This window comes from Rattus norvegicus, chromosome 12 (assembly GCF_021556685.1).
Source record: "Rattus norvegicus strain SHRSP/BbbUtx chromosome 12, alternate assembly SHRSP_T2T, whole genome shotgun sequence".
Lineage (NCBI taxonomy): Eukaryota > Metazoa > Chordata > Mammalia > Rodentia > Muridae > Rattus > Rattus norvegicus.
The window spans coordinates 53,317,878-53,344,906 of record NC_141545.1 but is presented as its reverse complement, the minus strand read 5'-3'; the positions used below and the strand labels follow the sequence as shown (position 1 = coordinate 53,344,906).

Genomic DNA, 27,029 nt, shown 5'->3' with positions numbered 1-27,029 from the left:
TATATAAAATGCAAACATTTAAAGGATATTTTGACCACTACTATTTCTTTAAAAACTCACATATGGACATGTATGGTGGCACATGCTTTAAATCCCTGTGCTCAGGCTGACTTTGAGGCCAGCATGGTCTATGTTGAGAGTTCCAGGACCTCTAGAACAACAAAGAGAAACTCTGTTTTGAAAAACAAACAAACCTGGGCCTGGAGAGATAGCTCAGCAGTTAAGAGCACTGACAGCTCTTCCAGAGGTCCTGAATTCAATTCCCAGCAACCACATGGTGGCTCACAATCATCTGTAATGGGATCTGATGGTGTATTTGACGACAGCTACAGTGTACTCATATATATTAAATAAATCTTTTAAAAAAGGAAAACGAACAACCCCTAGTATCTCTTAGAATGCAAGGCTTCTGTCCTATCTTCTAAGTTAAACCATGGCCATCTTCATGCCTTTAATTGTGCTGGCCCTAAAAGGATCACAGTGGGACTTGCTAAATGTTAGTACTCCTTCACAAAAGAGGAGGCAGACAGGCCATCTGTGGTACCTACAGGCTCAGATATTTGAATGCTCCGTCCCCAGTTGGTGGAACTGTTTGAGAAGGATTAAGGTATGGTCTTGTTGGAGGAGGTGTGTCACTTTTAGGGTTTCATAGGTCGCACTAGGTCCAGTCTTGGGCTCTCTCTGCCTGCTACTATCAAATCAGTTGTAGCTCTCAGCTACTGCTCGAGCACCATGCCTGCCTGCTGACATAACCACTGCAGAGGAGGACCACACTTCTAAGTTAAACAGTGGTCAGATAGGCCTTAGACATATCGTCACATAGATGGAGACAGACTAACTGGTGAAAGACAGACCAGAGGCTCCTCCCACACCCACTGACCCCAGAGGACAGGATCTTTAATTGGCCCTGACAGTACAAAAACAAAAGTTAATTTTGGCTACCTCTGTGGTCTCAGACACTCAGCAGGAAAGTATATCCAGAATTAAAATGATCAGTGTGTCTCTTTCAGTCCAATCCTCAGATTATACTTAACTACATGAAATGTTACTTGGATAGCTATTTCTCACTAACAACTCTTTTCCTGATATAGCCACTACCCAGATATAGGACGTGACCTTTGGATTACTTCAGTTCAGCAGTGTCTCTCTACAGCTGACAAAAGCAGGCCTATATCCTTAAGCACTGAGGTCAAATCCAATTTGTGTTTACCAACTATGGCACATTATCGCTTCTCATAGTGTGATGTGGCTTTCTGCACCCTCACCACCTTGCAGTGCTGCTAGATACTCTGTCATCAGACTTATAGGTCTGCAAAATTATGCAGGATATCCCATGGTATCCTTGGGACACTGCTAGACAATACTATAATAGGGACCCAATAAGGTGCCAATTAGACTTTAACTTGTCTTACAGACTTTCCAAGTGCTTGCAGGAGTCTGAAATGGATGCAGTAAGCAGCAATTACACAGTTACCTTATTCTTCTATGGGGCTCTGGTGCGTGGTTCAGACAGTTGTACAACTTTACCTTACTAAACAAAACTTGGATTAAAAAATTTCCTCATCAGCTTCAGTCTCTTAATGTTCTCCACAAGGTTGTACTAAAGGAGCTCTGAGGACTAATTCTGAACTTATGCTGGCCAATGACAAATGTCTGAAGCTCTTCCACAAAACCAGTGGCCTCACATCTTACAAGGGACAGTAATGACAAAAGCCACCGGTGCTGCTAGCGCCTCTAACAAAGCCGCCGAGGGTTCTGTACAAGGCTGTCTTGCCTGTTGTTACTTTATTATGTTCCCTTATAACACATCCCTTATAACACAGTCCAAGAATGCATGCTGTCACCAGATGGCTGTCTTATATTCTGCGTCTTTGCCTTTTCAGGTCAGCTTAATATGCTTCAGGACTAATTAGATTCTTTGGTGCAAAAGTTAAAGAGGGTATGTTGTCTATCCCCTAACCCCCTGTGCATGTTCTGAGGGTCTGGAACCAAGGGTTAATGACCTAAAGACCTCCGGTAATTTGAGAAACTCCTGACAGCTAAGTTGACATACTGAGAAACCTGCAGGCAGTTAGAAGCCAGGAAGCTCCTGATGAGGTTAACGTAGACCGTTGCTGGCATTTACAAGTGTGAGAGAGACCCTTTGGGAACAGATCTGCAGATGGAATCTTCCCGGCACCCAGCCTCCTCCCGTGGAGATTTAAGTTCGGTCTTTCCTTCTCTACTTTCATGTTACTGCTTTGGTCAATCCTGATCTAACACACTTGCCTGGTGAGAAATCAAACCAGGCAGGGAGGTCTCGGGGCCAGATGAACTCACCGCTCATGCTCTTCCTGGCCCTTGTCAGGCTCTCGGTCGTGGTTGGTCAGGGCTGAGAGGCGCTCAGTGTCCATTGGCTTGGGCCACGGGGGCGGGGTGGGGAAGGAAGGTGGCACCCGGTGCAGCCGGTTCCAGGCATCATGGGGGCTAGGCAGGCCGAGTAAAGCTGTGCCCTCCTTGGGGGCAAAGATGCTGCTCCCCGGTGCTAAAGTGGGAGATGAAGACAGGGCCAGGAGTGTGAGCTGAGCAAGATGCCCCGCCCCCAGCAGTGCAATGCTCAATCCTAAGAGGCTGTGAGAAGGGTGCGGAGCAGACAGGAGGGCGAGGGGCAGTGCAATGGATGTGGTAGTCACTCACTCAGTGCATGGCTGCCCAGACCTCCAAACGCATGGTTGCTCAGGCTCCCCAGGCCTCCAAAAGTGCTGGATCTGCTGAAGGGGTCTGCAGGGGGTGAGGGGAGGGCAAAAAGGGGTCAGAAATCTACAAGTCTTCGACCCTGACACCAAAATGAAGCCCAGAAGCTTCTAGTCTGGGCAAGTGCCACCCATACTGGTCTGAGAGGCTGTGGGACCTCCATTCCACCCACTCATATTCCTCTTAGCCCATGGAAGATGCCACCCAGGCTTCCAGGTTACCTACCTGTCAGATGACCAGTGGGCAGGAAGCTGCCATGATGAGCAGAGGGTCCAAATGGGTTGGCGGTTGGATGGGTGGCACCTGGATAGATAGTAGCCAGGTTGATAGTCACCAGAGCTGGGACCTCCTGCCTCTACTGGTGGGTCACAGGTGGGACACCCCGGTTCTTTCAAGTCTACATCACTGTGCAGGTGTGTAGTTAGAGCATGAGGTTGGGATTCAGTCTCCCCAGATCTGAGGCCCCTGGGTGGGCAGGGGCAATGGTACTGACAGTAACAGAGCTCACACAGAAGAGGAAGCCAAGATGTGGGCAAGAATGGAGAAGGCCCAAGTAAGTGAGCCATCATGGTACTGATCCCCCAAGTAGTTACCCCAGGTTTTAAGACTGGAACTAAAAATGATCCTGACCACCCAAGGGAGGAAGGTGGTCTTGGGTGCATGGCCTTCTGTGGAGCCCTGAACACAGGGTTCTACCGGCAAAGGTCATCTGACACCAACTTGGCATCACCAACAACCAAACCCTGGGTCTCCACGAACCAGGTGTGGAGAGCAGTGCAGGGACTGCTGAAGGGGGTGACTTTTATCCATGGGTGCTGAAGCAGAGACAGCCACCATGCTCCAAGGCCTGTCGCTGCCCCCACACCTCCATCCCTACTCTCCACCCTCTCCCTCCTCAGCAGCCCAGTGTCTTCAGGTGTCCCATATAAGATCCGGTTCCTTTTTCCTACTGGCCTCTAGGTTTTCCCAGGCTGGAACCTGTCAAGAACCCATTCTGCATGGGGCAACAGGTGGGGCAGCAGCAGGTGGGGGGCAGCAGGTGGGGGGGAAGCAGCATGTGGGGGGCAGCAGGTGAGGGGGCAGCAGCAGGTAGGGGGCAGCAGGTGGGGGGGCAGCAGCAGGTGGGGTGGCAGCAGGTGGGGTGGCAGCAGGTGAGGGGCAGCAGGTCGGGGGGGCAGTAGCAGGTGGGGCACATATTCTAAGAGGACAGATGTGGGTGAACTTCCCACTCCAGCCATCAGAGCTTTTGGTCTGCACTGAGGCTCTAACAAGCAAATAACCCATCTTCTCAATTGGGCACAGAAGTCAGCCCTCTCAGAGCAATGCAACTCCACTGTATCAAAGCCAAAGGTGTAGTTTGGAAGATGAGCAGAGTTGTAGGCATTGGAAGAAAGGCCGAACTCTAACTCTCTAAGCTCCCAACTTAGTTAGAAAAAGGACAGCAAAGAAATAACAGTCAAGGAAGAATACACAGAGAAAGTCTTATGTTTAAAGTTTTTTTGTTTTTTTGTTTTTTTTTTTGGTTCTTTTTTTTTGGAGCTGGGGATCGAACCCAGGGCCTTGTGCTTCCTAGGCAACCGCTCTACCACTGAGCTAAATCCCCAACCCCATGTTTAAAGTTTTGATGAAGCCGGTCGTTGTCTGTCCTAGTGAAGGGAGAGATGCAGGGCTGGGCAACATGAGCGACTTTTGTCTCTGAAAGGAGCCAGCACTAATGAACCATTAGTCATTGTCACTTAAAGAAAGGGTTTCTATACTGTTCCGCGGGGGCACTAAGGGACTTGAGCCAGGCTGTGAGCCATCAGGAACACCTCTGCTTTGAGGGTCCACATCTGAGGGGTCACAGTCCAGAGGCCACAAGGATGCCAGATAAAGGAACAGGGAAAAGCCACCACACTGTGAGGCCAGCTCTGGGTGGTTAGCCAGCGCTGCTGTCCTAACATGTTAGCAAAGGTAGAAACATACTTGCCTCATCCACCACAAGTGGGCGCCAAGTGGGAGAGGACGGAGATGAGGGTAGCTGGGGCTCTGAGGTAACAGACCTGAGACCTCATGGACGCAGGCTGGAAGAACATTCTCAGAGAGGCCCTCAACTTGTCTCTACCAATATCTGGGTTTTGAGTTTAAGGAAGTTCCTTCCATGCCCATAACTGATGGGCTGCACACACTGTGTCTAGACTTCATTCATGTAGCCTTATGCTAAGCCTCTTTTTCCTCCTGGAGATGCGGCATTTGGATACATGTCAGACAGGTGTCCCCAATAAACCCTGGGCGTGAAGTCTTACTGCAAAGGGCTTCCAAGGCTAAGGGCTAATAACTCTGCACTGCCATGCACTTAGGGAAGGCTGGGGCACAGGTCGTTGGAAGCAGTTTCCTACACGTGGAAACAGCACAGATACTGTCCTGGGGCGGTGAGCTTAAGGTGATGAGGGGTTCCGGGATGAGGAGGGACCAGGTCGCCAAGCATCAGGTAATGTGGGACAGAGGCCCAGGTGACACACAGTGGTCAGGGCCCTGAGTAAGTAGCACCAGGGTCTCAGTGTTTCTCATCCCCACAGATATTTTGGCCCCACTCAGACCCCTGATTCCAGCTACCCTTGGTCTCACCTGTGCTGGAGAAGAGGGGCCGGGCCAGGTCCTGTGGGTAGTGGAACCCAGAGAACATGCCTTGGGCGGGGGGCCGGCTGAACAGGTCCAGCTTTGTGCCAACCTCTAGCTTGTGGGGGTCCAGCTGCATCTGCAGGGGGACAGAGTGTGTACCAGGGCTGTGTGCAGAGGCTTGGCAACTGCCCCAGGTAGACCGTGAACTGGTACCCTGGACTATACAGGGACCTCACTGGAGGTGCCTCCTTAGGAACCGCCCATGCTCTGGCAGCCGCAGGGAAGGGGGAGGAAAGCCAGTTTTAGTGGGTTTCATCTGGGACAGGAGAACCAGAACCTTACTACAGCATGCAATGCGTGGAGTCACAGTGGCATGCTGCACCTTTATGCCATGGCTTTCAATCAGCCTGCTCTTTACAGCATAGCACATCTGTGCACTTCATTTCACAGAAAATGGCTTCATTTGGATGTCACAAAATTCAGCTGAAAAACACAGCCACAGGCCTAAGTTGTCCCAAATTTGCTTGTTTTCCAATGATGCAATTTATGTTTAAAGACATGAATCGGGCTGGAGAGATGGCTCAGCGGTTAAGAGCACTGACTACTCTTCCAGAGGTCCTGAGTTCAAATCCCAGCAACCACATGGTGGCTCACAACCATCTGTAAAGAGATCCGACGCCCTCTTCTGGTATGTCTGAAGACAGCTACAGTGTACTTACATATAATAAATTAATAAATCTTAAAAAAAAAAAGCAAGAAGTTTGAAGGAAAAAAAAAAAAAAGGACATGAATCTCCATCAGCGAGACAGCTCCAGGTAAAGGCTCGTGCCACTCGCTAAGTCTGAGGACCTGCATTCAAGTCTTAGGGCCCACATGGCAGAAAGAGAAGTCCAATTCCTTCAGGTTGTCTCTGACCTCCAAGTGCATGCCATGGCACACATGTATTGCATATGCAGGTGCACACACATGTAAGCGCACACACAGACACACACACCCAAACCATGACTTTATTCAATTTATGTAGAGCTGAGGTGCTTGTTCTCCTTTGTGCTGGCCATCCCTTGAGGGCTCTGTGGCCAGAGGCTCCACTGAGTGTGGCTTTGAGGACAAGGACAAGGGTTCTGTCCTCTTCCACCCTTGCCTGTGTGACCTGCCCTGCCGTGCCTTGCTATGTCCAGCATTTGGGAGCTCATATTCCTCCTACTTCCTAAAGTGTCTGTCTGTCTGTCTGTCTGTCTGTCTGTCTCTCTGTGTGTGTGTGGGGGGGTTTACACATCACCATGTTGGAGTGTTCTGTGATAGGTGGAGCAAGTGGTAGAACTTCATGTCTATAATGACATATCCAACCAGGATCACAAGTTAACAGCTGAGTGAGAACTGAGCTCTAATTTCCTAAAATATCACTAGGGATCACTCAGGAACCACTGTGGTCACCCCGAGTTTTACCACTCCAGTCCTGGAAATCCACACTTTGAGTACCTTCCCACCTCCACCAAGGCATGTGCACTGGGCTGTAAACAGCTCTCTGACGAGACCCTCTCTGTTGACTTCTTTAAGGTCTTTAGGAGACTTTTGCACATGTACACAAAGGTGCGGTAAATCAGGGGTAGCATCTGTACTGCAGACTGTCCTGATCCTGGTGAGGACACTGTCCCTCTCAGTTCACCTACCACCTGCCAATTAGACACTTGTGCACATGCATGTGGCCCTTATCCCTGGTCTTCCCGACCCAGGCTCTTCCCAAGAAGTTCCATGAATGGTTCTCACTGCAACCTTGGAGCTGGCCAGAGCCTCTCGTCACACACCCTAGAGTCCTCCCAAATGGCCCCACCAGGGAGGCCCTGGCAGTGCACCCGCCTGGCCCGGCCTCACCTTCATCTTCTGCTGCTGGTGGTAGATCTGCCAGGCGATCTGCACGTGTACCGCACACCACTTCCCTGGTTTCTGTGGCAGGACCGGGATGTGCTCAGAGAGCCCAGCGCCTCTTCCCAGGCCTCATCTTCCCCAGATTCCTACCATCAGGACCACCCCAAGGCCACCCAGGAGAGAACCGGAGTCCTTCCCAGCCACAGCCCTGGGTGTGCTTCCAACTCCTCTTCCCAGCATGCACTCACTCACCCTGACTGCTGTCCGGTATGGATCAGACACCTGTGGTGAGGAGGAGAGAGATGGGTCACGTCCAGGCTCTATGGGAGCACAGACCTGAGTGTATGCTGCCAACGTACATGGGTGATTGCTGACACCTACCCCAGGGGCTTTCTGCAGGAAAGTATGAACCGCACTGGACCGGCCTGTTATCTCGATTGAGTTTGAAGTCTGGAGGTGCAGGGAGAGAGGGAGAGAGAGCATAAGGGACCTATATGCTGAGGAGGGAGGAAGCAAGCAGGAGGCCTCTGGGAGCCCCAAATTCTGGGATAGACTATGCTTTGGGTCTGCTGGTGGGGCCCTGTAGTTACCTCAGTCCCATCACAGACCACTTCTCCTTCAGGCAAAAGGGTTTTCCAGGGCAGTTCAGGCTTACGACCTCCCTGGGGAGTATGAGAGGCACCTACACACCAGGGATAAGGCAGTTCCGGAAGGAACAAGCACAGTCCACAGCCCTGGAGACTGGGGAGCTGCTGCATGAGCATAGGAGGGCTTCAGTGAAATGGGGCCTACATTCTCTGCGTGGAGGGAGAGGCCATGGAACCTCTGCTGCTCAGCTCCTGGCTCTTCCTGTTCCTTCCCGCCTGGGCAAGCTGATGGGTTTCACAGTCAGCTGGCCAACTCCAGCTTGGCTCTGTAGCAGGCTTTCTGACTGCAAACAGGCCCTCGACCAGCAGGGGTCGCTCACAGTAAGGCCAGAGCCCAACAAGAACTGGAGCTACTCTGTAGCCCCGCCCCATGCCCTAGACCCACCCACCTGCCAGCCTCCTCCCTGACAGGAGCAGCTGTACCTTGGGCTGAAAAGAGCCCTGAAGGGACCCAAAGGGGCCAGGGTGTGCAAGCAGGGTGGGCAGCCCAGGGCCTGTGGAAGGGAAGGGCAGGAAGAGCTGCAGGAGAGAGATAGAGTTCTGGGCTGTGGGCCCCACGTGGTGAAGGGCCCTTGAGCACTGATTCTCCCCTCCTTATCCAGAAGGGAGCAAGGACAGGTTTGTAGCTTCCTCACCCCCCCTAGCGGGCTGCAACCTGGGTCTGAGCAAGGGACTCACGTTGGAATGTCGGAAGTAGGGGCTGTCCAGCTTGGGTGAGAACTTGTCAAACTGCAAGGAAAGAAAGCAAAGGTAAGACTTCCTGTACAGGCCTAATGCCCTCCATTGGCCCAGAACCCACCCACGGCTGGGGTGGGCAGTGACCAGGCTGGCTACTGCTTTCTGAAGCAGATGGCCTGGTGTCACCTGGCTCTTTGAGAGCACTAGCCTCTGGCCCTGTGGGGCCTAGGCTCCTGGTTCAAAGAGGTTGATGTTTACTCAGCTGAGGCTTGAGATAGGGGAGTGGGCATGAAGCCCTAGCTGAAGGAAAGCCATGAACCTCCGCCCCCTCCACCACCCCCATTCCCGGCTGTGACAAAGAGGAAGTGGCTGCACACAGCAAGGTGGAAATGGCCCAAGGGACACACGAGAAGACTGCAATTGCCTGGTCTATGCATCCTTGTTTTGTCTAGTCTTGGAGATCTAAAGTCAGGCCAAGGACAGCACTGTTGCAGTCAGCCCAGGCTTAGGTCCTAGCAGGGGAGACCAGAGGGTGGGCTGGGGTTCAGGCCCACAGTCTAGCACCCGACATGACAGCCAAGTGAGGTCTACACACACCGGCGCGAGACACCAGGGTCATCTGCTCAAGGCCTATGTGCATGAGAGTGAGTGTGCATCTGTGTGTACAGCTGCCTATCCCACCCAACCCGCCCGGCCAGCAGCCAGCACTCAGGCCTACGCACCGGCGAGGGTGCGGTGGGCGGCATGAGCGGCGTCGGGGGCAGCCCCGCAAAGGGGGCGAATGTGTGTTGGTGCTGGTGTGTGTGCTGGTGTGTGTGCTGGTGCGTGTGCTGGTGGGTGTGCTGGTGGAACTCGGCCCGCAGCAGAGCCCCCGGGCCCAGGGAGGCGCCAGGCCGCTCCGCGTTCTGCACCAGAAACCGCGTGTTCAGCTCTTGCCTGAGCAGTTCGTGATCTACAAGAGAAAAAGAGAGAGAGACAGAGAGGCACGTCGGCCGTGGGCTCCCAGCGGGGCGAGGCGGATAGTCACCTGGCACTCCCGGGTTCGGCAGGCCAAGCCGTGGTGGCCGCTCATTACTTGCGGGCCCAGGGGTGGAGGTAAGAGAGGAGCCTGTGACCAAGTACCAATCAGAATCCCCGAATGAGGCTGGCAATACATGATTGGCTGGTTGAATGAGATCAACAGACTGGCATCTAGAGGCAAGGAGAGAAGTCTGTGAGCCCCATCCAGCAAGGCCTGCGGCCTCAGGCTGGGATACTGGCACTGCAGGACAGATGGCTGACTCCGCTCAGAAATCCTTCAGATTAAAACTTGGTGAAGGTTCCAGCCAGAAGTAAGAGGAGGGACTTGAACCCTACTCGGGGTCTTCTGGAAGTTTCAAGTAGCAAAGGTGAAGGAGGCCAATGCGAAGTAGGGACTGCCTGCCTGAGTAGGGATGTTATGCGCACGACCCACAAGTCCTCTAAGATCCCCTCCACCACAACCCTCGAACGAACGGCTAGCTCACAAACTTCCCAGGATCTTCACTTCTTTCATCCAGGCCCAGGGCCCCATTGAGATTGAGCATGCACCCCTGGGTGTAACACCTACCGGCGGGGTGTCCTGGGATGACCAGGCTGCTGGCGGGCAACGCCGGGGGCGGGGGCAGTGTTGGGGGAGCAGCGAACATTGCCGCGGCGTGATGCTGGTGCTGCGCCTGGGACCTGAGCGCCAGGTGTGAGGTAGACAGGTGGGGGCCAGGGCCGTGTGGAGACAGTGTCACGTGCTTTGCCAGGCCCAGAGGGGTGCCACTGACCGTGCTGCTGCTCCTGCTGCAGGACACAGGGCTCAGTGGCATCCTTGCTGTCAGAACCTGGATATCCCATGGCCACGTCCCCTTTCCAAAGCCAGCGACACCTCCCTCAGCCCCGAGATGGGCAGGAAGCCACAGCCCTACCCCAGGCCGTGGCCTCACCCACTCCCCACCTGAGGCTGTGCAGGTGCAGGCTATTGGATGCCACCTGGCCAGGGCCAGGGCCCGGGCCCACGAAGGCGCCCAAGGACAGAGGCACGTGTGTTGGGAGTGAGCCCCGATGCTGCGGGGTAAGCTGTGGCTGCGGAACGTGGTGAGGTACGATGGGGGCTTCTCTCTTCACCAGGGGGCTGGCCCGAGCCCCTGGCAGAGGTCCTGAGGGTGTAGGTGCTGTAGCAGGCAGGAAAGACTCAGTGCTGAGCTCACTGCTGCGCTCCAGGCCTGACACCTTGGGCACTGCCCCCGCCTTGGCCTCTGACTTCTCACCTCTCCCAGAACCTGCAGAGAAAGGGCATGTGTGTTGTTGGACCTGGCCCTATGTGCCCAAGCACCACCTGCCACTAACCAGAATGCTCAGACCCTGCCACTGATCTTGGTACAATGCTAAGGGCCCAGGGATGATTCCCGGTGTCCAGTGGGGCAACATAAGTCCTGTTCTTTATCTGAGGTCACACAGGTCTGCCAGGCTCCTGCCTGGTGCCCAGCCCCAGGTCCCTTTCATAACTCCAGAATTCTAGGCCCCAAGGTAAGGCTAGCGTGTAAGCCCATTTTTAAAGTTTCCGTGAGGCTCCCTATAAACCCCATGTTTATTTTGAGTGTGAGTGTTTTAGCTGCAACACCTGCTTGCCTGGTGCCTTCGGAGGCCACAAGAGGTCATCAGATCACCTGGAACTAAAGTTGCAGATGGTTGAGAACCATCATGGGAGTATGGAAAATCTAACCCTGGTACTCTAGAAGAGCAATCAGTGTTTTTAACCATGTCTCTCGCCCCCTTTCCTCCTTTTCTCTTACTTTCCTTCCCTCCCTCCCTCCCTCCCTCCCTCCCTCCCTCCCTCCCTCCCTCCCTCCCTCCCTTCCGTCTTTTTGGGGCAAGGTTTCTCTGTATAGCTTGGCTGTTCTGGAACTCACTCTGAGAAAGTGTTCTCAAACTCAGGAGCTCTGCCTGCCTGTGCTTCCCAAGGGCTAGGATTAAAGGATTGCACCACCATGGCTCAGCCCCTTTTTTCTTTTAAAACAAACAAATGTGTTTTCAAGGCATGTGTCTCTGTGAGTACACCTGGAGAGAAGTGGCGTTGGATTCCCTGGAGCTGGAGTAACAGCATGTGTGACTTGCCTGACACGGGTGCTGGAACCCAAACTCTAGTAGTCCTCTTAGAGAGCAGTATGATTTCCTCATCACTGAGCCGTTTCTCCAGCTACTCCCTCCCACTAAAGACAACAGAGTCTCTATCAGTCCTAGCTGTCCTGGAGTTTGCTCTGTAGATCAGGCTGGCCTCAACAATCAGGAGCTCCTCCTGCATCTACCTCCCAAGTGCTGGGATCAAAGGTGTCTGATACTATGTCCTTATTTCTCTTTAAAATATTTTTCTTCACATTGTATACATGGGCTTGTGTGTGCACATGCCATGGTACACATGTGGAGCTCAGAGGAGAACTCATAGGAGTCAGTTCTCTCCCTTTAACATACGGATTCTGGGTGTCGAACTCAAGTCCATTGAAGATGGACTTGGCAGTGTGCACACTTGGCACCACCTTAACCACTGAGCCATCTCAGTGTTGCAAGATGAGTTTTGCACATGCTAGGCAAGTGCTGTGCTACTGTGCTACCTCTCTAGCTCTCTTTGACTTTTTAATTTTCAGACAGGGTTGCTTTAAGGCACCCAGGATAGCCACAAACTCACTCCATAGCCTATAATGGCCTTGAATTTTAATCCTACCTCAGTCTCCAATATAGCTGGGAAGATAGGCCTGGGACATTAGGTGCAGCTCTTGTGACCCCATTTTGTAGACAAGATCAGGGTTCTACAAGGACTTGCCCCATGGCTGACACTGTCCAACCTCTGCTTATTCTCTTGGCTGCAGCATGCATTATCATACATTCATAGAGGCACACATGTGCCCACTAATACCCATCTCTTTCTGATGCCTGCAGTGGTCAGCAAAAGCTGCCCCTACAGTAAGACTGCTTCCCTTTGCTCCACTATTTCTAGACCACCATTCTTGTCCAATGAGATAAACAGACCCTCCCAAGTCTCCTTCTGCCCTTGGGTTTCTACAACCGGAGACCCAGGAGCTGGGCTGGGGATACACTCACCTTTGTCAGGTGCCGGGGCAAAGAGCTTCTCAGAGCCCACAGATGCCTGAGGAGAGAGAAGAAGCTAACAGGCTGGAGCTGAGAGTGACTACCCACCCCAGCAGAACCCAATCCCTGGTATATTACACACTTCTGAGGGAAGACACACTTAGTCCTGGACTTGGCATTGTGCACACATATTTACAATGTTCATAAAGCTTCAATGGACTTGCTCAAAATGGGCCATGCATGATGGCCTTGTGGTGGAACGATCTGAGAATGGCAGTGGCCTGGCAGGTGGCCCATCTCCGTGCTCAGGGCTCTGCTGGGTCTGTCTCAGCCACAGGCTGAAGGCAGAGAACGGAAGACAGTCCTTACTGTGGCTGCCTTGTGTCCAGGGCACAGAGCTAGTGTCTGGAGAGTTAGAAAGGGAAGAACCACCTATTCAGAGATGCACAACCTTTTGACACTGTGGCTTGACATTGCCATCACAAATGTGCCAGGCTGCATTCGAAGATATCTTGGGGTGCATTCAGCTGTGAGCCACAGTAGTGGTCCGACTAGGTACTAGGTGTGGGGTGGGTCTCATGCTGTGGTACAGTGCCATTCTCAACATTCCCAACATCTGGGACTGCCCAAGTCAGGCTTGGCTCATGCCGTCCAAGCACATGAAACTGAGGGATCTGCAGCTCTCTCTTTTCCATTTCTCCCAGAGAAGCATATTCCTTTAGTTTGCAGCTATGCAAGTAATTAGAATGAGAATGTGGCCATGGAAGGTGAATGGAGGGCCCATGCTCTGAAGGTCTTGGCAGTTTGAGAACACTTGGTAAGTGACCCTGGATAGATCTTTCTGTCCCCTTAGATCACTTCCTCACTTGAACTGAGTGGGTCCTCAAAAAATCACACTGAAACTCTCAATGTGACGGCACCGCGAGCGATCTGTGGTCAATGGAAGGAGTGCAGGATCAGTGTGTCCTTGTGATGGAGGCCCTGGAGGACTCCCTGACATTCCACCATGACAGGACACTGAGAGTGTGCCCTCTGTGAACCAGGGAGCACCACACAGATACCAGATTCTCCTGTGCCCCTCTGACCTTAGACTTCCATCTAGCAGTGAGCTGCGAACTTTTGCTGTCTTCTGTGCTACATCACATGTATGGGGTGAGTGGATCTGGGGAGAGCCTCCACCAAAATCCAGCACAGAATCAGTTCATCAACAAAAACAGGGCCTTGAGTTTCTAGGTTTTATCTGAAGCCCCAAGACTCTCTGCCTCTCCCTGTTCTGCAACTGCACACAAATGATTCGATGAAGTTTGGGGTTTGTGAAGACCATCACGCCCACTTAATACTTTAAAGGTACAGCTCCAAAAACGTAGCAACAATGAGATGACATTCGTCGGCCACAAACATGTATACAGGGCACCTGCATATGTGCACTGTACAGGTATATATATATATGCACAGGTGTATGTACAGGTGTGTACTGGACAGATGAATGTACAGGTGTATGTACAGGTATATGTACAAGTACATGTCTGTTCGTGCTTTTGGGTGCCTATACTGTATAGGCATAAGGCTGATCATGTGTAAGCAGGTATGGGTAGCTACATTAGTGCATAAGTTTACATATCCTGGCACATACAATGAGTGTGAATGTATGTAATTATGTCCGTAAGGCCTTAGGAAGTTCTGAAAGGTATGTGTCCACTGGAGATTGCTGAGGTTTGGTGGTCTCGGGTCATGGGCTCAAAACTACTTTATGATTTTAGAAAAAAGAAATTCAGTTATCACTGAATATAATGAAATAGCCTCTGTAGGGGAGGGGAATAGGCTTGGCCCAAGAGAACTCATGGGAGAAACAGCTCAGAAGAGTAAACTTGAAGTCAAAAGAACAACCTCATCTAGGAAGGCCATACTTGGCCGACACTTAACGTAATGTAGCTCTACTACCTGCAAGCTCCCCAGCGCAATCTAACAGGACAATGTCAGGATGTGTGAGCTGTTGAGCCCTGACAGTCCACAGAGCTATACGGCCTGGCCCAAGGCCTGGGATGGGGTTGTGTAGAACTGGGTTTATTTAGGATGCCAGGCCCAGGCCCAGCTGTCATGGGGTGAGGACACCCCAGTGTCCATCCACAGGCAAAGGGGACATAATATCTAGTCCAGACTACCTCAGCCAGAGAGCTGTGGTTGCGGGATAGGATTCTGATTGGTAAAGTTAAGGAAAATCCCAGAACACTGGAGCTGGGGAGAGATGGCTCAGTGTTTAAGACTAGCTGTTTTTCCAGAGCCCAAAGCTCAGTTCCCAGCACCCACTCAATGGCTCATGATCCTCTGTAACTTTGGTCCCAGGGTATCTTCTTGTCTCTTTTGTACATGTTACACATATTATGCAGGAAAAGCACCCCCCACCCACACATTAACTAATTAATTAATTTAATTTGAGACAAAGTCACATTTTATAGTTCTGGCTGGCCTGGAAATTACTGTGTATACCACAGGTTGACCTCTGCCTCCTGGGTGCTGAGATTAAAGGTGTACACCACCACACCCAGCTTTTTTTCCATCTTTCTTTTCTAGTTAAGAAAGAATACCCCAGGGCTGGAGAGATGGTTCAGAGGGTAAGAGCAGTGACTGCTCTTCCAGAGGACCTGAGTTCAAATCCCGGCAACCACATGGTGGCTCACAACCATCTGTAAAGAGATCCGATGCCCTCTTCTGGTGTGTCTGAAGAGAGTGACAGTGTACTCACATGTATAAAATAAATAAATCTTAAGAAAGGAAGGAAGGAAGGAAGGAAGGAAGGAAGGAAGGAAGGAAGGAAGACCCCAGAACGGTGAGGGGCAGAATCCATCACTGGACAGAGAGGCAGGCCCTACCCACAGACCACTCTGACTACCCAACTGTGCTTTCTCCTGGGGAGGGCTCCTGTCTTCTATGATGCTGGGTACTTACTACATGTTGGGTGACTGACTATAGTGCTCTAGAGCACAAAGCAGGCCACCTCACCTCTCATAGCATTTCTCAGTGTCCTGACCTTAGACTTCCAGTCAGTCAGTGAGCAGTGAACTTCTGTAGTCTATAAGCCTCTGTGCTGCATCGCACACATGGTATGGAACCAGCGGTTCCCAATTCCTTGGAGGTTGAGGGGTGCTGCCAAGGGTGGGTAGAGGAGAGGGTACAACCAAACCTCTAACTCCAAGTGTAGCATGTGCTGGAGTCCAGTTGCTTCCGACACAAGTTAACACAGCTTAGGCCTAATCAGAGGTCTTTACAGTTAAAGCCAGTGAGGCCCAGGATCCCACAGATTACCTAACCGCACCCCTGCCCAGTCCTTTTGCACCATGCCGACTTGTAGCTGGGGCTTTCCTAACCCTGACCCCTCTGCTCTTTCTATAGCCACCACTTCAAGCTAGTTTGGTAGAGGAGAAGGCCAAAGTTCCTCAGGGTCAGGCTGTTTTCCTTCTTAATCCTACTTCTGGACTGCTGGGAGGACTGACCATCAGAATCACAAGGACTAGGGACTCAGTCAGTGGACAGGAGAAGCCAGAGACCTGCTGGGCAGGCGAAGGGGGCCTGATGGGGTTAGAATCAGCTGTTTACATATCACTCTGGTCTGCAGACAGGTACACCAGGGTCCTGACCAAGCCCTGCCCCTACTGCCTTGCTCTGTCTGCCAGGACACCCAGGGCTCCAGGAGGTTCTGTCATGTCCCCATCAGAGCTCAGGTGGGCCACTTTGTCATCAGTTCCTGTACAAGGACTATTTGGGCTACCGTAGCCTTTACAAAGTTCTTTATAGCAAACCAAATCAGAACAATGGCACCCAGCTGAGAAAACATAAGGCTTACCCCAGACCAGAGCACAGACTCCACTGACTGTAGTGGAATCCTGTAGAATCTCTGGATCCTCCTATCCTATCCTATTCTGCACACAGAGCCACCCACCATGCATGCTCCCCACGGAGCTCTCTTGGCACCTCATGCGGCTCCTCTGGAGTCGGGCCTGACTGAGCCTGTCCTGCTGATTATCTGTAGCCGCCTGTGCAGCAGCTCTAGGAACCCCAACTCTTGGGGCCCTCTACATAACCAGCCCCGAAGGCACCAGGGGATGGACAGCAGCTGGCCTTCCTCTGAGGGGGCTGCCCTAGGTCCACCACTATCAGCCCCACTGACAGGGCCTCTTGGTGCCACCCAGCCCTTACTACAAAGTCTGCATGCCCATCTTGGGACTCTGCACACATGTAGCTTCCAAGTAAGCGTGGGCCCCTGCAAGCCAGAAAAGAAGAACTGTGACCTCTCAATTAGGAAAATGAAACAAGCCATCAAGGTCAGGATCTGCAATTCCACATCCAAGCCAAAAGGAAACTTCCAAAGCTTAGGGTGTAAGACAAGCAAGCAAGCAGTGAAACAACTCAAATTTGGGTGGGGAGAACGACCCCTACTCTGCCTGCCTCTAATTGAGATCTAATGACTTGTAAGCAATGAATGTTCCTGGGGGGTGGGGATCCCAGCAGAGAACTGTTTTCCCCAAGGGTAGATGTGAAACCCAAACTTTCTATGGACCTAGATCTATGATCCAGACTCCAGGAGAGGGAAAGGGGTGGGGAGCAGAGTAAGGAAAAGCAGGGGTGGCATATTCTCTCCATCATAGAACAGTGCCTGGCATGGCCAGCCAACTCCCTCCAGGCACAGGCAAATCTGCTGAGGAAGACCAGGGGTGCATGCAAGCATCCTAGTGCTTTGCCGGGGCGGGGGGGGGGGGGTCCCCACACGTGGCCAGGCTGGTCACTCTCATTCAGGAAAGCTCTGACCCAGAAGACTCCAGTTTCCAGGACTTCCCGGGGAACCAGTGGTGGAATGGTAGAAGTCTGAGTGACTGCCTTCCTAGGCAGACAAGCCCTTTCTGCCAAACTCCAGAGCTGGCTGGCTAGCCAGGCCAAGACAGGTGTCTCATAGAGGCCAACAGACTTGCGTTAATAACTTTCTGGGCATTATCTACAGGGATGAGACGCAGGTACGCAGTTCTCCTCCAATCTTGGTGTGGAGCCAGAGTACAGAAGAAAAGAATGCGATCCCGTCATTCTAAGACGCATGTGGGAAATTCCCAGGCTGCAGGCTTGTGGGACCACGCAAAAGGCACGTCTGGCAAGAAGACACCACTAATCCTCCAAGGGGCGTCAATATGGCTCGGGGATAGGGTCACCGCGTGCTTTGTTTGAGACTTATTGGACGCTAGGGACAGCTCTCGGATCAGATAAGAAACATAGCATTGGCCGCACCCCGCCCCAGACAAAGAACTCAACTCCAGGCAGGTAAGCAAGGCACCACGCACTCGGTGGCGGACTGAGCACTGGGGCGCAGACAAAGACGCGCGCCCCTACCGTACTCCGCCTGCCTACACCGCGCGCCTGATGGACCCAGGACCCTCGCCAGACAACACCCTGCCGCTTGCCACCACAGGCGCCCCAGGTGCAGCCGCGGGAACACGGGGACTCTGAGGAACCTGCTCCGGTGGAGGATGCGTGAGCGGGATTTCCAGAGTCGTCCTCTTGTCCGTTCCTTTAAGGAGTCGGTGCTTCCCCACCCGCGATACCCTAAGTCCCGCTTTGCTCTTCGCGAACTGACCTCTCGGGCACCCAGATCCTGCGCGCTTCTCTGCGTTCGTCGATGGTCTCAATCCTAGGTGCTGCACGGACGCGGGTGGCAGAGAAACTCCCGCGGGCCTGCCATCCAGGGAGTCTCTTTCTGCATGCCCAGCTTAGCCAGAACCCGGGCCGGGGACGCGCGAGGCGCACAAGACCCCGCGCCTTCTCTGAGCGCTGCCGGCGCTCTGGGCAAAGCCGCCAGGAGCCGTCCGGCGGGCGGGGTGGTGGTGGCGCGGGCAGGCGGAGCGCTGTGTGGGCGGGGCACGGGCAGGCCCAACTAATCCAGCCCCGAGGCGCAGATCTGCGCGCACAGGACGGTTGTCTGTCTGATCTGACCCAGTGGTACCCCAGGCTCAGCGTTCAATGGCCACAAGAAACGCCCGTGGGCTCTACTCCATGATCATCACAAAAACAAGTTACAGACAACTGGCACTCCACTTACATTAAGGGAAACAGCGCCAGAAAGAAGCGAGACCACTGGCAAGTCCAGGAGCTGGGGTATGAAGGGCTGACAGGATCCCCAGAGCCAACAGCAAATGTGCCAACCAACCCCGTTTTTGCTTTGAATCCAGATCTGACTCTAAGCCATCCCACGCTGAAAAGGGCTGTGGCGCCAGGGCTACCCCCGAGCCCTAGTTACTTTACAGAAGGCTGGAGACACAAAGCATCTAGTTTTGTTTGCTTGCTTGTTTGTTTGTGAGGACAGGAGAGCTGCCCAGAGTCCACAAAGAAGCTGAGTATGCTTGCCTGCCACACAGACCTTAGCACAACGAGCCCTTCAAGTACAGCACGCACACAGGTGAAACACAGAGCTCTGCAATTCCATGCAAAGGCCCTTGAAATTCAAGGACCCACACAAAGCTTGAGGTGGAAGAAGGACCCCTACTTGGGCTTCAGAGGCCTGGTCCAGCATGGGCATCCACTTTGTGGGAATTCAGCCATTGCTAGGCCTGTGGGAGCCAGCTCCACGGGGTGCATTAGAGGTAGAACCAGCATTTATCTTTACAACTGCAGCTCTTGGAAATCCAGTGATAACTGGAGACCTGTCAGAAGTGTCAACAGTATCTTCAGCTCTTTCATTATGTTTGACTTATTTACCAAATAAAGGTCCTCTCCTTACAAAGGAAAAAAAATAACAAAAGCAAAATCACCACCAAATCCTGTTATTTGCTCCCACAAAACAAAACAACAAAAACGGCTGTGCTAGATGCCTAACAGCCACATTCTCACAAGCACCAGTCAGCAATCAGAAAACTGACAGGGAGGAGAGACTGATATGGTCAAGAGTCTGGTTCCAGGGGCCAGGATTCAGTAGGCCAAGTTCCTCCTGGGATGGGAGTGGACTGGCTGTAGGGAGTCAGAGCTGAGGAGCAGTGACAGAGCATGGTCACCTGAAGTGATCCTTACACACACCACGGTAAGGGCTACAGAAAGGTCGGCAGGGATGTACGGGAAAGGGGTACATGTGTCTCTTTCTGGATGCCTGGCCCAGGGCAGGACCCTCCAGCTATGGCCTGCTCCTGGGACTTCACTCTGTACTAACTGGCTGACTTGGCTAGCTGGCCCATCGGCCCTCCAGAGCCCAGGGGAGGCAAGTGCTATACTGTCTCATCCATCCAAGCCCTGGTGTAGTTTCTGCTAAGCACCACTGCTCTGAGAGTTGCTGTGTTCTGGTTTTCAATTGAGTCTGTAGGAGAGTGGTACACTCTTAGCCTGGAAAGGTTTATTTCTCCTGGTATCATCTACAGAAGAGAGCCACAGACAGAAAGGCCCAGAGGTATGACAATGGCAGTCTCATAGCATAGGTGAATGCCAGGGTGGAAAGTACCACTCTTGGCAGTATTTGGGTCCCAGGAATGAATGGAATGGAAGAGCACAGGCCGTAAACGCATGAGTGCTACTGGAGAAACTTGGGGTCTATCCTCTCTTAGGGCAAGACCCTGCCCTGAGGTTCCCTTCTATGGGGCCTCGTCTACTCACACATCCAAACCACAGAGGAGTTGTTATCGCATAACAATTATGATTGTCATTTCTTGTCACTCCCGAGGCTATCTTTGGCAGAAGAGCCCTTGAAGAGAGATCAATCCAACCAACGGCTTAAAACTCACAGCAAGAGACAGGCCCTGAGCCCTGTTCACAAGCCTCCCACCCTGGTATGGAAGTAAAATTAGACTTTCAGAACCTGGGGCAGGCCTGTCTAATTTTGTTTAGGAAGGAAAATAACTGTGATATGAGAGGTTTAATGAGGTTAGAAATTGAGAAGGAAGTGGAGGGAGAATAGATTATCATGGGAAATAAAGGCAGCCGCTAGAGGTAACACTGATATCAAATATCAGGCTTCCAAACCAAATATCTATAATCCACTGGGGCTTAACAGTGGTATTGGGGCACATTTATCCAAAACCCACGTGAGTTCAACAACTCACATTATAACTTACTCCGTCAACATTCCATGACTCTAGGGGAAGATGTGAGCACTGAGGGGCTTCCCCTGGAACTGAGAGATGCTGGGACTACCTGGAGTCCTTTGGGCTGTGCTATTGTGACACCCCTGAGTACCCCAACCTTCACTTGACTAAAGCTAGTACCTGAGCCTCCCTGAGGGCCTGCCCTGTGATAGGATCACATTCCAGGGAAGAGCTTCTCCCTTTTGGCTGTTACTCTGTGAAGACAATCCCTCAGAAGCTGAGTCTGAGGCCACAGGGCAAAGAACTGTGAGATGTGGCTATGGAACAGTGGCCTCCAGCAGAGGCACGGGCACAGGTGGTGTGTTGGAATCTGGGGAGTTGTTGGTTCTGTCCTGTAGATCTGACGTGAGCACCTGAGCCAGTTGAGCAGGACATCGGGGTGATGGCGGCTTCCTGGGCCAAGGGCAGGAGCTTTATGTTCAACAGTGTGGTGAGTGGCAAAACGTGCTGCCTATAAGTGTCCATTAATAGATGACCTTGAGAACACCCAGCATCTGTGGACCTGTAGACCATGCTTTGAGAATTACCATAAGAGACTCTATAAAGACTTGTAGTCATGAGAGGATGGTCAGAGACTTGGGGAGGTGGCCACAACTCAGAGATACCCTGAAGCTGCCAGGACCTGGGCAAGGGAGGGTAAACTCAGGGCCTGTAGATGGACAGGCCCTGCAGCACCTTGACTTTGGACTGTTGGGTTCCAGTATGGGGGACTTCAGTGCTCAGCAAGGGACAGTGTTTAGACCAGCCCTATATTGCTTTGTTAGAAAAAAATATGACCCTCTTACCAAAAGCCACTTGCTTCTTTGAGAGAGTGGAACACAGCTGCATGTTTATTAGTGGTTGCCAAACATTAGCCATCAGAAAGCCATAGCCAGCCTGTTCAAGGCCATGGTCAACACAGCTCTCTTGCCTCACGGCTGTGTCAAGGGAGGAGGAACTTTTATTTTCTCCATTTTTCAGGCAAGGAAACAGGCTTGGAGAGTCCCTGGCAGCCTGAGATCCCTGTGGTTTGTGGTCACCCCTGGTGGGGGCTGAAGGCAAAAACCAATTTGTGTATGCTCTGGGGCCTGGTAGAGGGGAGGCATGGGCACAGGAAAGAATACTGCAGAATGTTGAGCTTTTGGCTCTGGCTGCAGTCGTGAAGAAAGCCACCTCCTCACCCCCAGTTAAGCTACATTCCAATGACTACACATGAGCTACATGAACACGCCTCTCGCCTGTTCTTTCCTCGCTTCCTTTTTCTAGACAGGATGTTACTATGTAGCCCAAGCTGGCCTGGTTCTGCCTCAGCCACACAAATGCTGAGGTTACAGGTATACGCCACCACGCCAGGCTTCACCTGCTGATCTCTGAACCCATTCCTGCCAGTCCCACTCACCTGTCTGAGGTGGAACCCAGCCTGAGGTGGAGCCCATGACATGTCTAAAGACTCGCCAGGATATGTGTTCAGTGCAGCTCCTGAGGGGAATCAAGATGCCTTCTTGTATCAGAAAGTGAGAATGGATAAGCATATATCTGTGTGTGTGTCTGTGTGTGTGTGTGTGTGTGTGTGTGTGTGTGTGTGTGTGAGAGAGAGAGAGAGAGAGAGAGAGAGAGAGAGAGAGAGAGAGAGAGAGAGAGAGAGAAAGCCCAAGATCCTTTCCTGTCTACTGACCTCTCCCCCTCAAAACTGCCAGGGTAGCATCATGGCATTTCTATAATGAATCAGATGCTATTCTGGGAACCCCATATATATAAGACCATAGCCTTCAGGGCAACACTGGCTTGGGTCCAATGACCAGCTCTACCTAGCCAACCCAGGGCTGAGGCTTGAGGTCTCATTATTGGTTCTGGAGTTTCACCCAACTCCCTTCTACTCTGTATCCTAGAGATCCTATTTGAGGCTGGCTGGATTCACTCCTCTCCTGCCCTGAGATAGAGATCACCCCACAGGCATCTATCTAGCTGCTCCCACCTGGCAGAACCCTAAAGTCAGCAGGTAGAGGGTGTTTATGGCCAGTGGTAGTTCTCCATGCACAGATGGGAAGTGCATCCTGCCTAGGCCACCACCAGGTGAAAGGCACCCACCTGGAGGGATAAGGGTGGCTACAAGAACTACTTGCCACTCACTAGGGACGACCATCAGGTACAGCTCTTTCTTCTCTGGCCTGTTCAAGCTGAGGCACTCAACAGGCCCACCTAGGAACCCTAGCCAATTCTACACATGAATGGTGTTGACCCTGGGCCAAAGCCTCCTGCTGTGTATAGGAGATACACAGTAGGATTCTATAATACCCTTGAGGTCCAGGAACTGTGCCTGGGCCCCCCATGGGATACCCTTACTCCATACTGGCTTTATTGCTGAGCTCTGAGGTAGAATCAGGTACCCAGGACAGGCATGCCCTCGTTCCCTTTCTGTGCACCTCTGTGCAGCTGTCCTGTCATCTGCTCCTACAACTTAGGGCTCTGAACCTCTGCTAATCATACCCCTCTACTCACAGCAGGAAGTTTCTGTCCCTCAGAGGTCTGGCTGCTAACAAAGTCAGTGAGTAAGTGGTATCATGGGGTTGTCTGGGTCCCAGGAAGTACCAGTCATAAGCAGATGCCTCCGCGACCTTGGACCCCATGTTCCATGCCCAGTGGGCTTCCTGTATACCAAGTCCAATAGGTGCCCATGCAGAAGAGATCAGGGTGCCAGCCAGCCAACCAGGTCTGGAACCCAGAGATGTCCAACTCAGAGACGAATCACCGGACACCAAAGCCCAAGGTACACTGCGCTGGTGGATATTTGTTTGTTTGTCAACTTGATACAAGCCAGGGTTGTCTGGGAAGTGGGAACCCCAATTGAGAAAATGCCTCTATCAGCTTGGCCTATAGGATATTTTTTGATAAGTGATTGATGTAGGAGGGCCCTGTGCCGGTGGTGCTGTCCCTGGCAAGATGGTACTGAGTTGCACTAGAAAGCTGGCTGAGCAAGCCATGGGGAACACCAGCCCCTGTTCATGGCCTCTGCTTCAGTTTCTGCCCCTAGATTCCTACCCTGAGTTCCTCCCTTGGCTTCCTATGATCATGGATGGCAACCTGTAAGCTCAATAAACCCTTTCCTCCCCGAACTGCTTTTGGTCATGGTGTTTTAACACAGCCACAGAAATCTAACTAAGAATACACAGGGTAGCAGAAGAGGTTGGCAGGCTTCAGTCGTACCCCTGAAGTCACTTCAGAGGGACATCACCCCTGAGGGAAGCAGTATGCACTACTGTGCCTAACCTGTGCTGTCCTTCACATGACCCATGTGGGGTCTACTTACCCCTGGAAGGGCCTTCTTGGTGGCCAGAATGTAAGGAGCATCTCCTAGTAGACAATGCAGATGGCTGCAGACTAGTCCTGGGGGCTGGCTAGCCTAGGCACAGAGCTGAGGCCACACACAGCAGGGAGGAGGCCTGACCAGATGGCTAGCCGCTAGGGCCACTTGGGCAGGACTGGCAGCCGGCTGGGACTTAATGGGCTGCCTAATGAGCCCCTTTACAATTTTTCATCCATATTTTTCCAATAAAAAAAGCAGTTAGACACCAACCACAGTCCTGAGGAGGAGCCATCTGTCTGCCCACTCCTGAGCCTGAGGTAGCACTCCCTACACTGCCAGCCGCCATACTAGAGTGCAGCCTGGCGGGTGGAGGTGCACGGCTGTCCTGTGAGGGACCAGGGGAGCTTGTAGGTTGCTGACCTTCAGGTGACAGAGAGATCTGAGAGACTTTCCCAGAGTGTCTGGCTCCTAACTTGCACCAGAGCTCCGGGCTTGTCACTGTGGGAGAAGCATAGAGTACTAGAGAACTAAGCTCAGGTTCTGCCAGCATTGGAAGAAAGGACCACTCTACCTATGTGAATTGGCCAGCTCCACCAAGGGTGTCCAGCCTCTCTGAGTCAGTGCTGAGGCTCCTGAACAAGGAACTCACTGGGGATCCCCCTCACCCCTAACAGGATCTCTACAGCTCTGGCTGTCCTGGAACTCACTGTGTAGACCAGGATGGGCTTACACTCACAGAGATCTGCCTGCCTCTGCCTTACTGAGGGTCTAGGCACACTCATCAGTGACCCTGCTCATGGCTTTCACGCCACGTGGAGGTGAGATAGTGGCTGTGAGTTGTTTAAAGGCCTCTCTTCCTCCTGAGTTCTCCCTGTGTTGAAAAGGTGGGGACAGCATCATCTCAGAAATCGGGCGGACTGGAGAGAGATGGCTCAGAGGTTAAGAGCACAGACTGCTCTTCCAGAGGTCCTGAGTTCAATTCCCAGCAACCACATGGTGGCTCACAACTATCTGTAAGAGATCTGATGCCCTCTTCTGGAGTGTCTGAAGATAGCTACAGTGTACTTACTATCTATCTATCTATCTATCTATCTATCTATCTATCTATCTATCTATCTCTTTTTAACAAAAAAGAAAGAAAGAAATAGGGCAGTGAATTGGCCCTAACTTGCTCCTCAGTAGGGAACCTGGCCTTGGCAAACTATGCCCAAAAGACAGGATCTACACACCTGGGTCCCAGCATCAAGAAGAGGAAAGAAGCATGGGATCTGGACTCTCTGACTCACAACCCCTAAACTCAGGATCCCAGCATCCAGGAAGCAGCATTGTGTTGTGGCAGGAGCTGTGGTGTCTGGACCAAGACCTGTATCTGTGGTTTTGGGGTACTCGGGAGGATACAGCTCCCACACAAAGCCCTTTGCTGTACATTGAGCCATCAGGGACGGTAACTTCAAGAGTGTCAGAAAACGGCAATCGTAACTGCTACAGGACAACAACTCTCTTCTGTAGATGACACCAGGACAGTAAACCTGTCAGCCCTCACACAGAGACCCAGATGCTTGTAGAAAGGGCAATCTGAGTTAACAGGGCAGGCATGTGGCCTGTCCCAAAGATCCAGTGCCCCATGGAAATACGTATATAACTAAATATCCTCAGAGCAGCAGCCATTCTGCTGCTTGTCTATACCAGTTCAGACTGCACTAAGACCACCACCATAGTGACAAAACAGAGACACCGTGGAATGGGACAGGTGCTACCTTGGCTACTGTTGAAACCTTGGTCACTCCTCTTGTTCAGGGGGACATGAGTAAAGGTGACGGGAGCTGTATTCTCCCACTCTCCCTGGCAGCTACCTCTCCATAGGGCCCTACTCACCTCCCCAGCATGGACCTCTCTCTGAAGACCCAATAGTACCTGTCTTTCTGGGACTCCACCCAGCAGGCCTAGGAACAGCCCTCGGACACAACAGTGGATAGGATACCAGGTACCCTGTAGGCTCAGGGTCAGCTCTGGCTGCTGTGAAGTTAGGGAAACGATGGGGACCAGTCAGCCAGACTGGCCACCTGCCCTTAGGTGAGGGGTGGGTTTGCTTCCCCTAGAAGATATGAGGGAAGAACAGGAGTTTGAAACCTCTTCTCATGCCCCTTCCAGTCTGTCTGCTCTGAGCAGCTCTGGGCTATGGAGAGAATGTCTTTCTATGGTAAGCTTTATATTAGAGGTGGCACCATGGGAACTGCAGGCTCAGTCCTTCTCCAGGAGCTTGTGTAAATGTTCTATCTGTATGAGGTGTCTGCAGCGAAGGAGGCAGCAGCTCGAGACAGTGAGGGGCACAGCTCCAACTTCCCCACAGGTCTCTTACCCTGAGCCCCAGTGGCTCCATCTGGACACACTGACCTCCAGGACTGTTTTCCTTGACCTGTTCAAGGGACCTGTGAGAAGAACCTGCACTACAGAGGGACCATGAAAGCACCAGAGCGGCTTGAAACCAGATGGTAATGGCAAGTGGCCAACAGAGCCAGAAGGGTCTGAACCTGCCAAGAGGCCAGACATGGTTCCATGGAGCCCTGCACTGCAGATTCTGCCTAAATAAACTATACATGACCAGACACCAAACACCCTCAGTATACCCTGAAGACCTACATATAGAAAACCCTTCTCACAAAAGCTTGCCTCAAACCAATGTCCAAGTCTAACTTCTAACCCGCTCCCGTGCATGCCGGGTGTCTGGGAAACATCTCCCTTTGTGGCCTCTCCTCTATATTTGGGATTGCCATATCCAACTCAGGATACCAGCACCCCAATCCTATTGGCTAGGACTTTATTTGCTCAGGGGCCAAGGCCAGTAAACAGAAACAGAATTCTGTACCGGCTTGATACGTGTGACCTCTGCTAAGTCCCCTCCCTCCTCTCCCGACTTCTGAACCATCTGTTAGGACGTGCTACCCGGAGGGCCCTGAGAAGCTGTCGTGGTGGCAAGTGACTCCAAAACTAAGCACAGAACAGCACAAGCCCTAGATTAATGGG

General features: G+C 52.2%; 1 protein-coding gene across 34 annotated transcripts in view; it reads right to left on the bottom strand.

The window, feature by feature from the left end:
• The window catches only part of Fbrsl1 (fibrosin-like 1), an 88,082-nt gene that overhangs the window by 8,397 nt on the left and 52,656 nt on the right, over positions 1–27,029 (bottom strand). For 2 of the 34 annotated variants that reach the window (XM_087578563.1, XM_087578566.1), the window contains 13 exons: positions 12,630–12,675; positions 10,489–10,813; positions 10,114–10,334; positions 9,648–9,716; positions 9,248–9,477; positions 8,526–8,576; positions 7,582–7,650; positions 7,453–7,482; positions 7,207–7,278; positions 5,341–5,470; positions 2,959–3,036; positions 2,677–2,760; positions 2,320–2,524 (listed from right to left, as the gene is read on the bottom strand). In XM_087578563.1, the coding sequence (XP_087434689.1) occupies positions 2,320–2,524; positions 2,677–2,760; positions 2,959–3,036; positions 5,341–5,470; positions 7,207–7,278; positions 7,453–7,482; positions 7,582–7,650; positions 8,526–8,576; positions 9,248–9,477; positions 9,648–9,716; positions 10,114–10,334; positions 10,489–10,813; positions 12,630–12,675 (1,610 nt within the window). 34 annotated transcript variants of the gene reach the window in all.